The sequence below is a fragment of the Loxodonta africana genome, chromosome 8 (genome assembly GCF_030014295.1).
Source record: "Loxodonta africana isolate mLoxAfr1 chromosome 8, mLoxAfr1.hap2, whole genome shotgun sequence".
In the NCBI taxonomy this organism is placed as follows: domain Eukaryota; kingdom Metazoa; phylum Chordata; class Mammalia; order Proboscidea; family Elephantidae; genus Loxodonta; species Loxodonta africana.
In genome coordinates this window covers 14479066-14498236 of record NC_087349.1, presented here as the reverse complement: position 1 = coordinate 14498236, position 19171 = coordinate 14479066, and the positions used below count along the sequence as shown (strand labels likewise).

At 41.4% G+C, this 19171-nt stretch overlaps 1 protein-coding gene across 2 annotated transcripts in view; it reads left to right on the top strand.

Moving 5' to 3' along the window:
* Positions 1–8170: 8170 nt before the first annotated feature.
* Positions 8171–19171, top strand: part of AGBL3 (AGBL carboxypeptidase 3) — a 66167-nt gene continuing 55166 nt past the window's right edge. For both annotated transcript variants that reach the window (XR_002784003.2, XM_023539963.2), the window contains exons 1-3: positions 8171–9943; positions 10905–10971; positions 17259–17444. Coding sequence is in view for 1 of the 2 variants with exons in the window: in XM_023539963.2 (XP_023395731.1) it covers positions 9881–9943; positions 10905–10971; positions 17259–17444 (316 nt within the window). In the remaining variant the exon portion in view is untranslated. The remainder of the gene's footprint in view (positions 9944–10904; positions 10972–17258; positions 17445–19171) is intronic.

Here is a 19171-nt window from a genome sequence, read left to right as displayed (position 1 = left end):
CATAAAACAAACGTCTACACACACTTGTAAAAGCTCTTTCTACAATTCTTTTTACACCAAACAACCTTTTTAATGATTCTAAAATATTCTGTCCTATTTTTTTTTTTATGGACATACTATAATTTGTTCTACTGTTTCCCCTACTCTTAAGCATTTAGGTTGTTTCCAGTTCATTGCTATTCTAAATAAAAAACTTTTCAAGGCTCATAATTGTGAGTAAAGCATTGAACATATTTTGGCTAATATCCGTAGGCTAGATCCCCAGAAGTGGAATTATGTGGTCAAAAGAAATTTATTTTAGTTAACATGTGAGATGTAGATCAAATCTGATTTTTTTCCCAAATGCCAAATTTTCCCAGTGCCAATTATAGAATAATATAGCCTCACCTCGCTGATTTATAATGCTTCAGCAATCATTTATAAAATGTTTACAATTTTCAGTTTTTAACCTTATAAAATATATGCTCTTTGTAAGAAAGAAAAAGCTTGTAAAGATCCCAGAATAGATCATGTAAGAAAATACAAAAATAAAGATCATCCATATTCCCACATTTAGAAATCCTCATTGTTAACATCTGGGGGCATATCCTTCCAGGCATTTTTTTTTTTTTTTGTTCTATATGAGTCTATCATATTCATATAGAACATTAAAAAAAAAAAAAACTATCCTAACAACAACGTGTCTGTCAGTTTGTCATACTGTGGGAGCTTGCATGTTGGTGTGATGCTGGAAGCTATGCCACCCACATTCAGATACCAGCAGGGTCACACATGGAAGACAGGTTTCAGCTGAGCTTTCAGACTAAGACAGACTAGGAAGAAAGACCCGGCAGTCTACTTCTGAAAAGAATTGGCCAGTGAAAACCTTATAAATAGCTGCGGAACACTGTCTGATATAGCACTGGAAGATGAGCCCCCCAGGTTGGAAGGCACTCAAAAGATGACTGGGGAAGAGCTGCCTCCTCAAAGTAGAGTCGACCTTAATGATATGGATGGAGTAAAGCTTTTGGGACCTTCATTTGCTGATGTGACACGACTCAAAATGAGAAGAAACCATTGCAAACATTCATTAATAATCAGAACCTGGAATGTACGAAGTATGAATCTAAGAAAAATGGAAACCATCAAAAATGAAATAGAATGCATAAACATTGATATCCCAGGCATTAGTGAACTGAAATTGACTGGTATTGGCCATTTTGAATTGGACAATTAGTCTACTATGCCGGGAATGACAACTTGAAGAGGAATGGTGTTGTATTCATTGTCGAAAAGAATATTTCAAGATCTATCCTGAAGTACAATGCTGTCAGCGATAGGGTAATATCCATACGCCTACAAGGAAGACCAGTTAATACGACTATTATTCAAATTTGTGCACCAACCACTAAGGCCAAAGATGAAGGAATAGAAGATTTTTATCAGCTGCTGCAGTCTGAAATTGACTGAACATGCAACCAGGATCCATTGATAATTACTGGTGATTGGAATGTGAAAGTTGGAAACAAAGAAGGATCTGTTGTTGGAAAATATGGCCTTGGTGATAGAAACAATGCAGGAGATCGAATGATAGAATTTTGCAAGACCAACGACTTCTTCATTGCAAATACCTTCTTTCACCAACATAAATGATGACTATACACATGGACCTCGCCAGATGGAACACACAGGAATCAAATTGACTACATCTGTGGAAAGAGACTATGGAAAAGCTCAATATCATCAGTCAGAACAAGGCCAGGGGCGGACTGTGGAACAGACCATCAATTGCTCCTGTGCAAGTTCAAGCTGAAACTGAAGAAAATTAGAGCAAGTCCACGAGAGCCAAAATATGACCTTGAGTATATCCCACCTGAATTTAGAGACCATCTCAAGAATAGATTTGACACATTGAACACTAGTGACCCAAGACCAGATGCGTTGTGGAATGACATCAAGGACATCATTCATGAAGAAAGCAAGAGGTCATTGAAAAGACGGGAAAGAAAGAAAAGACCAAGATGGATGTCAGAGGAGACTCCGAAACTTGCTCTCGAACATCAAGCAGCTAAAGCAAAAGGAAGAATTGATGAAGTAAAACGACTAAACAGAAGATTTCAAAGGGCCTCTCAAGAAGACAAAGTAAAGTATTATAATGACATGCGCAAAGAGCTGGAGATGGAAAACCAAAAGGGAAAAACACACTTGGCGTTTCTCAAGCTGAAAGAACCGAAGAAAAATTTCAAGCCTCAAGTTGCAATAGTGAAGGATTCTATGGGGAAAATATTCAACAATGCAGGAAGCATCAAAAGAAGATGGAAGGAATACAAAGTCATTATACCAAAAAGAATTAGCCGACATTCAACCATTTCAAGAGGTAGCATATGATCAGGAACCAGTGCTACTGAAGGAAGAGGTCCAAGCTGCTCTGAAGGCATTGGTGAAAAACAAGGCTCCAGGAATTGACGGAATATCAATTGAGATATTTCAACAGACGGATGCAGCACTGGAGGTGCTCATTCATCCGTGCCAAAAAATATGGAAGACAGCTTCCTGGCCACCTGACTGGAAGAGATCCATATTTATGCCTATTCCCAAGAGAGGTGATCCAAAAGAATGCAGAAATTATCAAACAATATCATTAATACACACAAGCAAAATTTTGCTGAAGATCATTCAAAAACAGCTGCAGCAGTATATCGACAGGGATCTGCCAGAAATTCAGGCTGGTTTCAGAAGAGGATATGGAACCAGGGATATCATTGCTGATGTCAGATGGATCCTGGCTGAAAGCAGAGAATACCAGAAGGATATTTCCCTGGGTTTTATTGACTATGCTAAGGCATTCGACTGTGTGGATCATAACAAATTACAGATAACATTGTGGAGAATGGGAATTCCAGAACACTTAATTGTGCTCATGAGGAATCTGTACATGGATCAAGAGGCAGCCGTTCAAACAGAACAAGGGGATACCACCTGGTTTAAAGTCAGGAGAGGTATGCATCATGGTTGTATCTTTTCACCATACCAATTCAGTCTGAATGCTGAGAAAATAATCCGAGAAGCTGGACTATATGAAGAAGAATGGGGCATCAGGACTGGAAGAAGATTCATTAACAACCTGTGTTATGCAGATGACACCACCTTGCTTCCTTAAAGTGAAGAGGACTTGAAGGACTTACTGATGAAGGTCAAAGACAACAGCCTTCAATATGGATTACACCTCACCATAAAGAAAACAAAAATTTTCACAACTGGATCAACTGGTAACATCATGATAAATGGAGAAAAGATTGAAGTTGTCAAGGGTTTCATTTTACTTGGATCCACAATCAACGCCCATGGAAGCAGCAGTCAAGAAATCAACAGACATATTGTATTGGACAAATCGGCTGCAAGAGACCTCTTTAAAGTGTTAAAAAGCAAAGATGGTACCTTGGAGACTAAGGTATGCCTGACCCAAGCCATGGTGTTTTCAGTTGCCTCATATGCATGTGAAAGTTGGACAATGAATAAGGGAGACCGAAGAAGAATTGATGCCTTTGAATTGTGATGTTGGAGAAGAATATTGAATATACCACAGACTGCCAAAAGAATGCACAAATCCCTTTTAGAAAAAGTACAACCAGAATGCTCCTTGGAAGCAAGGATGACGAGACTGCCAATGAACACTTTATAGATCACAACGGAACATTGTCTGATATAGTGGTAGGAGATGAGCCCCCTAGGTTAGAAGGCACACAGTAGCCACAACAGTGGACTCAAACCTACCAGGGATCATGAAGATGGTGCAGGACCCAGCAACATTTTGTTCTGTTGTATATGGTGTCGTCATGAGTTGGAGCGAACTCGAAGGCAACTAACAATAACAACATCCATTATTTCATAGACAGGCAGAAAGCATTTTTACTACCACATTTCCAAGTCTCAGGGGAATGAATGCTTCATTTTTGTCCTCAGATATGGACAACTAATCTACCCATGCTAGAAGGATTAGAAAGGCATCCTATAAGGATGATTCATGACCTGAGCCTGGGCTAGTTGGCCAACTGGCACAGATCTCAAAATTTGAGCTTAGAAATAGTTTTCAAGTTTCGGCTCTGTCCCGAGCTATCCTAGACGCAGACAGTCCGAAGAAGGACAAGACAGTTATCAGCCTACTCCAGGGCTCCCAGGCCCTAGTGTGGCTTCCTCAGCCTGGCTGTGACAAGACCTCTAGAGCCACATGACCCCTAACTTCTATGATGTCATAAACAACTCTGTGTGCCCTGGTCACTCATTCAAGCCTATGCTCAACAAATTCACAAGGACATAATCATGCAAAGTAAGTGATATTCCTAACACAGCTTACTTTTGGGCTTGTTGCTAGAAGTGAAATTTCCTCCTGATTCTCACATTAGTAAGCACGCCTTTTGGGCCATTGTTTTGGTTCTCTCCCTCTCTTCTGACTCTAATTTTATTGAATTGCCTTTTATCCTGCAGTCCTGGAGTAGATAAACCCCAAAACCCACTGCCATCGGGTCAATTACGACTCATAGTGACCCTATAGCACAGGGTAGAACTTCCCCATAGGGTTTACAAAGGCAGATTGCCACATCTTTCTCCCATGGACCAGCTGGCGGGTTGGAACCGATGACCTCTCAGTTAGCAGCAGAGTACTTTAACCACTGCACCACCAGCGTTCCTTGGAGTAGATAAACTCACCAAAAAAAAAAAAAAAAGGAGGAGGAAAAATTGTTGCAGGGGTAATATTCTCTCAGCAAAAGGCAAGAGCTAGTTATCTACAGTCTCTCCTTCGACCTTCTCTGGTAAGATAACAGGGATGTTGTTGTCAGTTGCCATTGAATTGACTCTGACTTATGGCGATTCCATGTGCGCAGAGTAGAACTGCTCCAGAGGATGTTCAAGGCTGTGACCTTTAGGAAGTAGATTGGCCAAGCTTTCTTCTGGGGCATCTCTGGGTGGGATCAAACTCCCAGCATTTTGGTAGTCAAGCGCTTAACTGTTTGCACTACCCAGATAATAGGGAAGGGAACCAAAAGTTCAGACTGACACACTCCCCGAAAGAAGTTTATTCCCAGCTGTACTTCCACTCCAACTTAAAGACAAAAAAATTTGTTTCTACTACGTTCTACTGTCTGGAATGGGGGGGGGGGGGGGGGAAGCAGATGTTTAAGAAAACCATTTTAAAAGTACAAGGGGGAAAAAAAAGGCCTTAATGAAATAACCTTCTTTCAAATCATGACTCCAGCTGAGTTTGGCTACAGAGCTGTTGTTGGGTGCCATCAAGTCGATTCCAACTCAGAGCAACCTTATGTAACGGAGTAGAACTGCCCCCACAGGGTTTCCTAGGCTATAATCTTTACAGGAGCAGATCCCTAGGTCTTTTCTCCTGCGGAGCAGCTAGTGAGTTCCAACCGCCAACCTTCCAGTTAGCAGCTAAGCACTTAAACATTGTGCCGCCAGGGATCATTGGCTACATGGTACTGACTAGTATAATTCATAGCACGTTCTCCTCTCTGAGCCTTTGCACTTGCCATCTGCCCTCTAGACAGCCACAAAGCTCATCCCTTTATACTTCAGGCCTCTGCTCAAGTGCTTCCTGATCAGTGATACCTTCCCTGGCCCCGCCATGGAAAAGAGCAACTCCTCCCCCTAGGCCCCCGACCTCCAGCACTTCCTACGCTTTTTATTTCTCCCCGCTTTATTTCTCTCCATAGCGGTTATCACTACCTGACTGTTCGTTTTTCAATTATTATTATTTTGGTTTCTCTGCCTTCTCCCGGTAGTACCTAAACTCCACAAGGAAGGTCTGGTGTGCTTCTTGCAATATAGCCTTACTACTCTGGGAACAGTCCCCGACAAGCACTAAGCATTCAAAAAACATTTGTTGAATGAATGAAATAGTGAATGAATAGAGATTTTCAAAGCTTTGTTGGGTTCCTAAGTATTTTTTTATTACAGATTAAAAAGATTGTTTTTCTGTAAGGGTTACTCGAAATACGATGACTTAAATATTTGAACCGGAAATCCTGAGACTTAAGTCCCAGTTCGGCCATTAATTTCTTCTGTGACCTGGTTAGATCATTTCCCTGGGGTTCAGCTTGTGCGTCTGATATCCTATAACTCACAATTATGACTCTGAAATGCAATAGAAGAATAGATTCCATATATAAAAATTCCCTGTGCATGTCAAATTTGCCAACGTATGAACGACTTTAAGCAAGGTATAACTATAAAGCGTGGGGTAAAGAATTTAACCTTACCCAAAGAATTTAGTCCTTGTCCTAGGTTTCTGACGGATAGTCTATAAAACCTTGGAATTTCCCTAATGGTTTAAGTGTCCTCAGTAAGGATTCCAGACTGGGCAGTTTAGGCAAGAGGTGACTCTGGGGTACGGGGCTGGCCGGGCCGGAGAGCCCTACCTTGTGATGATTACCTCACATGACATGGCCAGAGAAACTCATCTTGTGATCACCTCCTGATACTGACTGACCTCAGGGGAGAGAGGCTGGAATTTGTATTATGTAATGAGGCCCCAACAAAAGCTCTGCACACTGAAACTCCGTGAGCTTCCTGGTTGGTGAAAGATACAAATGCACGTGGGAGGGTAGCACCTCCTTTGGGACATGGAAGCTTTGCGTTGGGAACCCTCCCAGACCTTGCCCTATGTGTCTCTTCATTTGTATCCTTTTTTACTGAAATAAAACTATCATCACCAAGCATAGCACTTTCCATGAGTTCTGAGTCATTCCAGCAAATTATAGCACTCAAGACAGTGGTGGCAGCCAGTAGGTCAGAAGTGAGGGGGGCAGGGAACCCCTAAGCTTCAGCTGGTACCCTGAGTTGTAACAGGGAACCCCAGAATTTGAAGCCAGCAGGTGAGAAATGAAGGGAGCCCTGGGGACATCCAAGCTTGCAACTAGCATCTGAAATCTTGGGCTGACTGGGCTTCTGGAGGACTGTCCTTTAACTTGTGAGAGTTATCCTAGCTCTGGGTTGTTAAGGCCAGATAAAGAAGTGCCATGGGTGCAGCTGCTGTCAGAACAGAAAAAAGTCATGGGGTTTGATATGGGTTTGATATTTATCCATCCACACAGAAAGAACAATTTTTCAAGAGAGGTTGGTCTAACACATGCTCTATTTATTTTCTCAGGCTGAGGTCTAATCTGGAAAGTTCAAACTTTTAAATGGCTGGTCTCACAAAACCCTGTTTTTTCCAGAACTTGTAACATTTAATTCCATTTCCCTGCTTTAAGCCACAAGACTTTGCTCTTTAGTCTCCCTTCAAAGTTGCTAGTGTCACTTGTTCCCATTTCTACAACATTACAGATCTCATCCTGTATAACGCCTCATGTAGGCACTGGGCATCAGAAGGCTTTTTTTTTTTCCCCCAGCTAGACTTGAAAAACTGGTCCAAATATGTTAAACTACCCACCAGAGGTAAAGATAAGAGAAAAATAAGATGGAATGTACAGAAATAGGTCTAAGTCTCTTAGGGGGAGCCCATATTTAATAAGACAAGACAGTACATGTTAAGTGTTGAATACGTTAGCTAAGGGTTATTTAAACATTCTCTGGGCTAAGAATTTTGAGAGTTCACCGAAGAATTTTGAGAGTTCACCCCAGTATATCAAGTATTTAAGGAGGTCTCATTTTCCAGAATTGAACAAAAACCAATAATCATACGATTGTGCAGGATGAAATTCAGTGCGGGTACAAATAAAGACCAACAAACATTCAATTTAATCTTCTAACAACTCCATGTAGTAGATGTAATTAGTTACATTCATTTTACAGATGAAGAAGCTGAAGTCCAGAAAATTAACTTGCCCAAGGTCACTCTGCTAAGGTCAGTTGTACTCCAAAAGTCTTAACCAGCATGCTCTACTGTCTCCCCTGAGAAGAGATAAGTAAGGCAAGCAACCTACGTGCGAAACAGAGACAAAAACCACCTTCCCCACCCTAAACTCTACAGCAACACGCAGACACCCTAATCTCTCCGGCTCAGGATTCTCTCTGACCCTGCCCCGAATTCCCGTCATTCTCCGAGGCTCCCACACCACCGCCACCATTAGGGGATTTCCGAGGGGAGGGTGGACGCCCCGCCCCCGCCCGGCCCCGCCCCCCGCCCCTAGTGCTGCCCCAAGTCTCGCGAGGGCGGACCCGTTGCCCGGGTAACGCGTTGGCATGCCCCGATGGGGGTGTGGCTTGGCCTGCTACACTCCTACAGTGGCCTTGCCGGCAGCCGCCGGTTTCGGGCATTTCGGCGGGGAACGGCTGCTACCCGCATGGAAGGGACATCCGGCCTGACCGGAGGACTTGGGACGGAGACAAGGGACCGGCCGAGGCGGGCGACTGAGGTGTCCAGAGCGTAGGCGAGGCTCAGGTGCAGCTCTCCGAGAGAGACAGAGAGAGTGAGAGAAAGAGAGGGCGGCCTGGCCGGGGCGCGCGTGGGACGTCCGCTCCGTGGAAAATGCGCTCCTCCCGGCACTGCCGGGCCCAGGAGACGTGAGCCAGCACGAACTGTGGCTCCATCTTCCTTCCCTAGAACCAAGAATCCAAAGTTTCCGCGGCGGCCGGGCGCGGCGGGCGAGGGCTCGCCAGCTGTCGTCTCCTCTGCTTCCGAGCTGGGAGACGCTCACTCTCCGTGGGCGGCTCTTCTGAAGTCAAGGTCCTTTCCTGCAGCAGGTCAGCACGTTAGTGTGCCTCACATGCCCATGTAAGGAAACAGAATCGAGACTTCGGCCAACCCAGGTTTCCAAATTTGGACTTGTAGTGATCCCCAGACTGAAACTTCTCTGTCATTGGAGGTGTTGCCTGTAGAACGGTCTCCCTTGCATTTGTAGTTACGTGATGTGGAGACTGGACTCCCAAACAAAGTAACTGCCTTTCTGTAGGCTGGAGCTTAAAGCAGAAAATTTGAAATTGGCAAACTCTTCTGGCCTCAGAAATGATAGAGTCTTGACGAGGAATTTTGATTATACCGTTATCTTAACAACCACGTGGGATGATGTTTTTGCATGAGAGAGTTAATGGTCATTGCCAGTAACAAATACAGCCTTCTGATAACTTGAGATTTTGGTTAAAAAAAAAAAGAGAGAGACAGATTTTGGTAGAAATGATATAATTGAATATTAGAACAAAGCAAGTATCTACAGAAAAATTTTAAACGTAATAATATTAACGACAATATAAAGAGAAAGGTCTAGTGTAGTCATTTGAACTTTTGGTCAGTTGAAAAATTAAGCAAAATTTTTATTTTGAAATGAAAATAAATTGCTACACTTCCAAGCGCTGGGCTACTAACCCAAAGGCTGGCAGTTGGAGACACCTGGAGGTGCCTCAGAAGAAAGGCCTGGCAATCTAATTCTGAAAAATCAGCCATTGAAAACCCTATGGAGCGCAGTTCCACTCTGACTCTCATGGGGTTGTCATGAGTCAGAATCAACAAGACAGCAACTGGTTAACTGGTTATATAATTTTTCTTTGGTTCATGGCCTTTTAATGCCCCCAAGATCACTCTGAGCTTGCTGTCATTATGTGGCACTTAATTGTAAAAATAAGATATAAATGATTTGGCTTTGTACCCTGGTGATTTCTATGTAATTAAATTATTTGCTTGTTTGTTTTTTGTTACAATTTTTTCATTCCCCTAGAAGTGAGAAATTTATTCAAGTGTTTGAAATTGAAAGTTGAATTCGCTGTTTTCTAGTTAGTTTTTAAAGAAGCCTGTGGCCACTGTTAATTAAACACGAATATATTCTTTAGTGCATAGAGTTGTAATAAACACCTTCAGCTTTAAAAAAAAAAAAAAAGCCATCAAATACGTTCCTTAGAAATTGTTTTACAGCCTACGCACATAAAAAAAGAGCTCGCAAGCCAGACATTGGAGGAGATGTCAGAAGATTCAGAAAATGAAAACTATTCAGACAGAACAATCAGCGATGAAGATGAGTCGGTATGTTTTTCTCAACTTTGTTTTACTTAATTTGAAATGAATTTTGAGACAGAAAATATAAGGTCCCAATTAAAATATTGCAAAATCAGTTCCAGTATAAAAATCGTTTAGATGTTTGTCACTTGTCACTGAAGTTGGGGAATAATTCGATTGATTGAAAAACTAAGCTATTCCTGTTTGACATGCCCTATCTAGAAAGAGAAACTATACGGACATTGTTTCACTGAGAAAACATTTTGGCTAAGACTCTGTGTTTTATAAAATCTCGTGTATTAAATCATAGTTAGGGTTTTAATAATTTATGTCTCCTTATTGTATGTTCCAATTGTCCTGTTACATCACAATACGAATCACACTACTGGACGAAATACTGGAACTTCACAAGTTCTGACACTATCACATAGCAGGCTTAATGGGGCTCTGTGTCACAAAGGAAAGAACACAGAAGGAGAAAAACGGAGAGAAGCCAAACTGTAGAATTTAAAAATATTTTGTCTGGTTCTAGTACATATTTCTGGGAGATTTCCTTCATTTTTTAGTAAGGTATAAATTATCATGTATATAAATTAAAGTCCCAAAATAAAGCTCCCCAAGATGTAAAATACAACCCTTCTAGTCTCTGGCTTTCTGTGTTTCCTTTTTGTTGTTACCAATTTTATTCTTAATTGTTTTCCCAAGTTTATTGTGAACCTCTAGACTTTATTCCTTCCCAACAGTCTGTAATATGACCATACCCACAGGAAGAAGAGGAATGAAAGATGGAAACTTAAGGTTTCAGGATATTTGAAGTGTTGGGTGATTTGAGACCAAGAGCTCCTTAACGATCTTTTAATTTTTCCCCATCTATTAAAGACTATACATATATACTAAATTCCAAGCATTAAGATAGAAGTAAAAACTTTCTGGGGTTTGGAAACCGTTGGTTTTTTAAGAAGAAGACTTTCCTTAAATTCTGTTTTAGGATGAGGATGAGGATAACTTCATGAAATTTGTGCGGGAAGATATCCGTCGGTGTGCACTTTTAACAGGTTTGAACTTGTCCATATATTTTTCCTTCCGTTTGTGATAAGATCTTGAATAGATGAAAAATAAGTAGAGGAAACTAAAAGGAAATTAGATTGAATTATACAAGTAATTATATTTCTGGTGGGCAGGCAGAGAGATGTAGAAAAAGTATTTGGAGAATTCTTACGTTGAATCAGCTTTTATAGGAATCTTTGGAGTTCAAACTTGTCCGGTTTTAGATAAATCCGATTTATCTAAATGAAGGCGGTGGTTATTTGTTTTATAAAGGTCTTCACTTAATGTAAAGATTAACCTTAGCGTTTTTTTAACTAGCTCCTTAAGGGCATTTATAACTCTAGTGATGATAAACACAATGTTTAAACACATCTTTGATTTAAATGAAGCATGCCTGTGTAAAGGGTTTCCTCAGTAAAGTTATTTATCTGCAAATGTACATGTTGTGGGCATCTTGATGTGTGTTGTTGTTAGGTGCCGTTGAGTCAGTTCCAACTCATAGTGATGCTGTGTACAACAGAATGAAACACTGCACCGTCCTGCGCCATGCCCACAATCGTTGTTATGCTTCAGCCCATTGTTGCAGCCACTGTGTCAGTCCATCCCATTGAGGATCTTCTTTTTCACTGACCCTCTACTTTACCAGGCATGACGTCCTTTTCCAGGGACTGGTCCCTCCTAATAACATGTCCAAAGTACCTGAGGCAAAGTCTCACCATCCTTCTTGCAAGGAACATTCTGACTGTAGTTCTTCCAAGACAGATTTGTTTGTTCTTCTGGCAACCAATGGTATATTCAGTATTCTTCGCCAAACCATAATTCAAAGGCATCAGTTCTCCTTCAGTCTTCCTTATCCATTGTCCACCTTTCACATGCATATGAGACAATTGAAAATACCACAACTTGAGTCAGGCTCACCTTAGTCCTCAAAGTGACATCTCTGCTTTTCAACACTTTAAAGAGGCCTTTTGTAACAGATTTGCCCAGTGCAACATGTCATTTGATTTCCTGACTGCTGCTCCAGTGGGTGTTGATTGTAGATCCAAGTAAAATGAAACCCTTGACAACTTCGGTATTTTCTCCATTTATCATGATGTTGCTTATCGGTCCAGTTGTAAGGATTTTCGTTTTCTAAACAATCAGAGGTGGAAGATCATGAAAAGTCAATGAGACAAATGGAGAACCGAGTATGTGAGAGGTAGGGAGCACAACAGGAAATACAGTATCAAGAAAGACAAAGGAAAGAAGCTCACGGGTAGTGTGATTACCAGCATGGAATTAATGCCACACAGTAGCACAGTGAAAGAGACGGATTCCATGTGACTGGATTCCATGTGACGTCCTAGAAAGAGAACTGAGAAAAGGCTGTAATTGACAGTTTACTGGCAACCTTTGAGAATATAGTTACAGAGAAGTGGCAGGGAATTATAGTCAGTGGGAATGTTATAACTCATTAAAGAAATAGTTGCCTCAGTGTGATTGTGTTTAAAAAGAGTCAAAAAGCCCTGACGGGGAACACAACAGAGAACCCCTGAGGGAGCAGGAGAACAGTGGGATGCAGACCCCAAATTCTCATAAAAAGACCAGACTTAATGGTCTGACTGAGACTGGAAGGACCCCGGAGGTCATGGTCCCCAGATCTTCTGTTAGCCCAAGACAGGAGCCATTCCCAAAGCCAACTCTTCAGACAGGGATTAGACTGGACTGTGGGATAGAAAATGATACTGGTGAAGAGTGAGCTTCTTGGACGAGGTAGACACGTGAGACTGTGTGGGCAGCTCCTGTCTGGAGAAGAGATGAGAGGGCAGAGGTGGTCAGAAGCTGGCTGAATGGGCACAAAAATAGAGAGGGAAGGGAAGAAGTGTGCTGTCTCATTAGGGGGAGAGCAACTAAGAGTATGTAGCAAGATGTATATCAGTTTTTGTGTGAGAGACTGACTTGGTTTGTAAACTTGCACTTAAAGCACAAAATTTAAAAAAAAAGTCAAAAGTAGAGAGTTCATTAGGAAAACTACAAGAAACAAATTTTGTGGAGTAGTGGTGAGAATTTAGCATAAAGTATATTTTTTAAAAGTGTGTTAAAGAAGAAGACTGTCAACAAGATGGACTGACATAGTGGCTGCAACAGTGGGCTCACGCACAGCAAATACTGTGAGGATGATGCAGGACCAGGCAGTGTTTCATTCTGTTTTGCATAAAAAACCAAAAAAAAACAAACCCAGTGCCGTCGAGTCGATTCCGACTGCATAGGGTCACTATAAGTTGGACCCCACCTGACAGCACCTAACAACAATAATAATAGTATATGGGATCAAATTTTTTTCATTAAATAATTTATTTAATTTGTTGTTGAGAATATGCACAGCAAAAAAACACATACCAGTTCAAGTTCCTACATGTAGAATTCAGTGACATTGATTACATTCTTCAAGTTGTACAACCATTCTCACCTCCTTTACGGAGTTGTTCCTCTCCCATTAGCATACACTCATTGCACCCTAAGGTGCCTATCTAATTTTTCAAATTGCTGTTGTCAATTTGATCCCATATCAAAAAAGCCAGACCTGTTGCTGTTGAGTCAGCTGACTCATAGCGACCCTATAGGACAGAGTAGAACTGCCCCATAGGGTTTCCAAGGAGCGAACTGCTGAGCTTTTGGTTAGCCGCAGAGCTTCTAACCACTGCTCCACCAGGGCTCAGACAGACATTCTTTACTAGTTAAGAATAGTTTGGCTGGAAGAAGACTTCAGGGGATATTTTTTGTTTATGGTTTAAAGATTATCTCAGGGCAGTAGTTTCAGCCACCACGTATCTGTCAGTTTGTCGTACTGTGGGGGCTTGCATGTTGCTGTGATGCTGGAAGCTATGCCACATGTATTTCAAATACCATTAGGGACACCCAGGTGGACAGATTTCAGCTGAACTTCCAGACCAAGACACAGTAGGAAGAAGGCTCTGGCAACCTACTTCTGAAAAATTTAGCCAGTGAAAACCTTTTGGGTAGCACAGAACATTGTCTGATATAGTACTAGAAGATGAGTCCCTCACGTTGGAAGTTACTCAGAATACGACTGGGGATGAGCTCCCTCCTCAAAGTAGAGTCAACCTTAATGACATGAATGGAATTGAGCTTTTGGGACCTTCATTTGCTGATGTGGAATGACTCAAAATAAGAAACAGCTGCAAACATCCATTAGTAATCAAAATGTGGACTATATGAAATATGATTCAAGGAAATTGGAAGTTGTCAAAAATGAAATGGAACTCATAAAAATCAATTTCCTAGGCATTAATGAGCTGAAATGGACTGCTATTGGCCATTTTGAATCAGACAATCATATGGTCTACTATGCTTGGAATGACACATTGAAGAGGAATGGTGTTGCATTCATTGTCAAAAAATACATTTCCAAATCTGTCCTGAAGTACAGCGCTGTCAGTGATAGGATGATATCCACGTGCCTGAAAGGAAGACCGGTTAATACAATTGTTACTCAAATTTACACATCAGCCACTAAGGCCAAAGATGAATAAACTGAAGATTTTTACCAACTTCTGCGGTCTGAAATTGATGAGACATGTAATAAAGATGCACTGATAATTATTGGTGATTATACGAAATGCGAAAGTTGAAAACAAAGAAGAAAAACCTGTAGTTGGAAAATATGGCCTTGGTGATAGAAATGTACCTGGAGATCACATGATGGAATTTTGTAAGATCAATGACTTCTTCATTGCAAATACCTTTCTTAAACAACATAAACTACAAGTGGACCTTGCTGGATGGAATACACAGAAATCAAATCAGCTACATCTGTGGCAAGAGCCCATGGAGAAGCTCAATATCATCTGTCAGAACAAGGCCAAGGGCCAACTGTGGAACAGACAATAAATTGCTTATACGCAAGTTCAAGTTGAAGCTGAAGAAAATTAAAACAAGTCCTTGAAAGTCAAGGTACAACCTTGAGTATATCCTACCTGAATTTAGAAGGCATCTCAAGAATAGATTTGACACACTGAAAACTAGTCACCGCAGATTAGATGAGTTGTGGGATGACATCAAGGACATCACACATGGACAAAGCAAAAAGGTCATTAAAAAGACAGAAAAGGAAAACAAGGCCAAAATGGATGTCAGAAGAGATTCTGAAACTTGCTGTTGAACATAGAGTAGCTAAAGCAAACAGGAAAAATGATGAAGTAAAAGAGCTGAACAGAAGATTTCAAAGAGCGGCTCAAGAAGACAGAGTAAAGTATTGTAATGACGTGTGCAAAGATATGGAGTTAGGAAACCAAAAGGGAAGAACACGCTTAGCATTTCTCAAGTCTAAAGAACTGAAAAAAAAATGTAAACCTCAAGTTGCATTACTGAAGGATTCAGGCGCTCCTTGAAAACTCTATGGGGCAGTTCTACTCTGTCCTATAGGGTCACTATGAGTCGGAATCGACTCGACAGCAACAGGTTTGGTTTTTTTGGTTTATGGGCAAAAAAATTGAATGACACAGGAAGCATCAAAAGAAGATAGAAGGAGTACGCAGAATCACTGTACCAAAAAGAATTGGTTGGCATTCAGCCATTTCAAGCAGTAGCATATGACCAAGAAACAATGATGCTGAAGGGAGAGGTCCGAGTTGCACTGAAGGCATTGGTGAAAAACAAGGCTCCAGGAATTGACAGAATACCAGTTGAGATGTTTCAACAAACGGAAGTGCTCACTCATCTCTGGCCAATCGACTGGAAGAGATACATATTTGTGCCCATTCCAAAGAAAGATGATCAACAGAATACAGAAATTATTGAATAATAGTATCATTAATATCACACGCAAGTAAAATTTTGCCAAAAATAATTCAAAAACAATTGCAGCACTACATTGACAGGGAACTGCCAAAAATCAAGCCAGATTCAGAAGAGAACATGGAATGACGGATATCATTGCTGATGTTAGATGAATCTTGGCTAAAAGCAGAGAATACCAGAAAGATGTTTGCCTGTTTTATCGACTGTGCAGAGACATTCGGCTGTGTGGATCATAGCAAATTATGGATAACATTGCAAAGAATGGGAATTCCAGAACACATAATTGTACTCATAAGGCACCTGTACATAGATCAAGAGGGAAGTCGTTAGAACACAACAAGTGTATACCGTGTGGTTTAAAGTCAGGAAAGGTGTACATCAGGGTTGTATCCTTTCACCGTACTTATTCAGTCTGTATGCTAAGCAAAAAATCTGGGAAGCTGGACTATATGAAGAAGAACAGGGCATCAGGATTGGAGGAAGACTCATTAAAAACTGGCGATATGCAGATGACACAAACTTGTTTGCTGAAAGCAAAAGGGACTTGAGGCACTTACTGATGAAGATCAAACTACAGCCTTCAGTATGGGTTACACTTTAACATAAAACAAAAATCCTCACAACTGGACAAATAAGCAACATCATGATAAATGGTGAAAATATTGTAGTTGTTAAGGATTTCAATTTATTTCGATCCACAATCAACACCCATGAAAGTAGCAGTCAAAAAATCAAACAGTGTGTTGTTTTGGGCAAATCAGCTGCAAAAGACCTCTTTAAAGTGTTAAAAAGCAAAGATGTCACTTTAAGGACTAAGGTACACCTGACTGAAGCTATGGTATTTTCAATCGCCTCATATGCATGCGAAAGCTCAACAATGAGTAAGGAAGACAGAAGAAAAATTGATGCATTTGAATTATGGTATTGGCAAAGAATATTGAATATACCATGGACTGCCAAAAGAACAAACAGATCTGTCTTAGAAGTACAGCCAGAATGCTCTTTAGAAGTGAGGATGGTGAGACTTCGTCTCAAGTACTTTGGACATGTTATCAGGAGGGACCCGTCCCTGGAGAAGGACATCATGCTTGGTAAAGGGTCAGCAAAAAAGAGGAAGACCCTCAATGAGATGGATTGACACAGTGGCTGCAACAAAGGGCTCAAACATAGTAATGATTGTTAGGATGGCGCATGACTGGGCAGTGTTTCGTTCTGTTGTTCATGGAGTAACTATGAGTCAGAACCGACTGGACAGCATCTAACAACAACAATAGTTTTGGGAGTGAGATGAACTTTTTTTTTAGCTAATTGTGAAGATCAGTTGTTACAAAATTTCTATACCAAGAAAATAAGAAATTTGTAAATAAGAAATGCCATGATTTGTAAAGCAATGATACCCACAAAAGATAATGGTTTGAAAAATGGAAAAATATAAAAATTATAGGAATTAGGTTTTCCTTCTTACCACTTATGATTGTATTTGAATCTTTTCCAGCTGGCTCTATTGGCGATCCATTTTTCCCCCGGACTACACAGATACTATTAGAATATCAGCTAGGGAGATGGGTGCCACGTCTTCGTGAACCGCGGGACCTCTATGGAGTCTCTTCTTCTGGCCCACTGAGCCCGACACGGTGGCCATACCACTGTGAGGTCATTGATGAAAAAGTCCAGCATATTGGTATGTTCTTAGCAGTTTTTGAGATTCAAACATTAGCAAACTTACTTCGCCAACTTTGATTTTAACGAGGAGAGCCTTGACGTTAAAATAGGGCATTCTAGTAGAAATGTAACGTGAGCCACACACGCAGTTTTAAATTTTCCAGTAGCTACATTTAACAAGCTAAAAGGAAACAGGTGGGATTTGTCTACAAATGTATTTTACTTAATCCAGTATATCCCAGATATTTTACATTCTTTGTTTTCATTCTAAGTCTTTGAAATCTGGTGTGCATTTGAATTTACAGACATCGCAGTGCAGACCAGCCATAGTTCAAGTGCTCAGTAGCTACATGTGCTGAACTGAGGCGCATGCGCAGACCTTAAGTAATTCTAAACATTCCAAACAGCAACACTGTGCTCTGTTTGCAGTCAAACTCTTTGTCAGGTGAAGTCACAGACAGGCTCTGGCAGAATGGCCATGAGCTGTGCTCTTACGCTTTCTCTTGTTTTATTCTTTGTTTTACCCCCGTGTGTCTTTCTGCTCTTTCAATGTGTCTTTATCCTCTTTTGTGTCTTTCTTTCTTGCCCCCCTCTTCCATTTCTGTTCCTCTAGTTTTCTCTCACTTTTGCCCATCTATCTCAGTCTTCTCTCCTTCCCCACTTTTACTTCTCTTCCTTAATGGGCTTTTATGGACTGAAGAATGCAGGCGTTTATGTATCGTTTTAGGCTTCGTATGGGTGAGTTTTTTTATGGGTGAGTTTAGCTTTGGCTCTCCCAGTGTCTGACAGCCTCAGCCCCCGAGTCCATGGACAAGTGTGAGGGAAACAGCGCACTCTCCACCTTTGTCTTGCTCTCAGTCCTGTGGGTCACCGTCAGTGGCTCAGGGAGCAGAAGGTTCTCCCGTCCCCTCATGGTTGCTTAGTAGATCCCCACTTGCACTGCTGAGGTTCTTTCAAAGGAGACCAGTTGCATTTCTGGCCTCTTATCTTGAAATTCCAAATATATTTCCTCGCCAGAGTATTATTTTAAGAGTGATTAGATTTCCTGGCACCTACTTCAGTTCTCTTGCATGTGAACAGGCTTTGGGGCTCTGTGACCCACCTGGGTCAAGTGAAGGGGGGTGGCCATGTAGCAGGTGCAAGTGCAGCCTGTCACAGCATGTCCCCAGGGTCCCCAGAGCCATGAATGAAGTCATAACGCAGCTGGTGACAGTCCGTGCAAGGAAGGCCTTGCTGGATGAAAGCCTCACTTTGCGTCATGCCACAGCTCTTCTATTCACAATCCGTGTCCTTGAAGCGTCTGCGGGCATCCCTGGTTCTCAGTCCAGCTGCAGCATCTACCACCTCCTCCTCGGAAGAATCGGAACTTACTCCCAGGTATCCCTAATGGCTTTCTGCGCTTTGCTAGCTAGCTTCTCAGAAAATCCTTCTCCAAAAATCTACCGTATTGTCTTGGACCTTGCTTTCTCCCACTTGCCTATTGCAAAGCTTTCACAAATTCAGATATTTGAAAGGACTCAAAGCTCCACAGAACATTCTCGTGTACAACTTATTTCAAGGAAGAAGGTACACCGCAGCAAGAGGAAGAAGCTTCGGGTAAGTCCTGGGGTCTGTGGAAGTTCTTCAGGGTGCTTACTCTCATATGCACAGGCTTGTCTTCTGAGTGAAACACCAAGATCTTTGTGGTGATTATCTTAGCTTCAGATGACCTCAAGGCAAAAGTTCCAGCCAGGTTTGTGTGCCCCT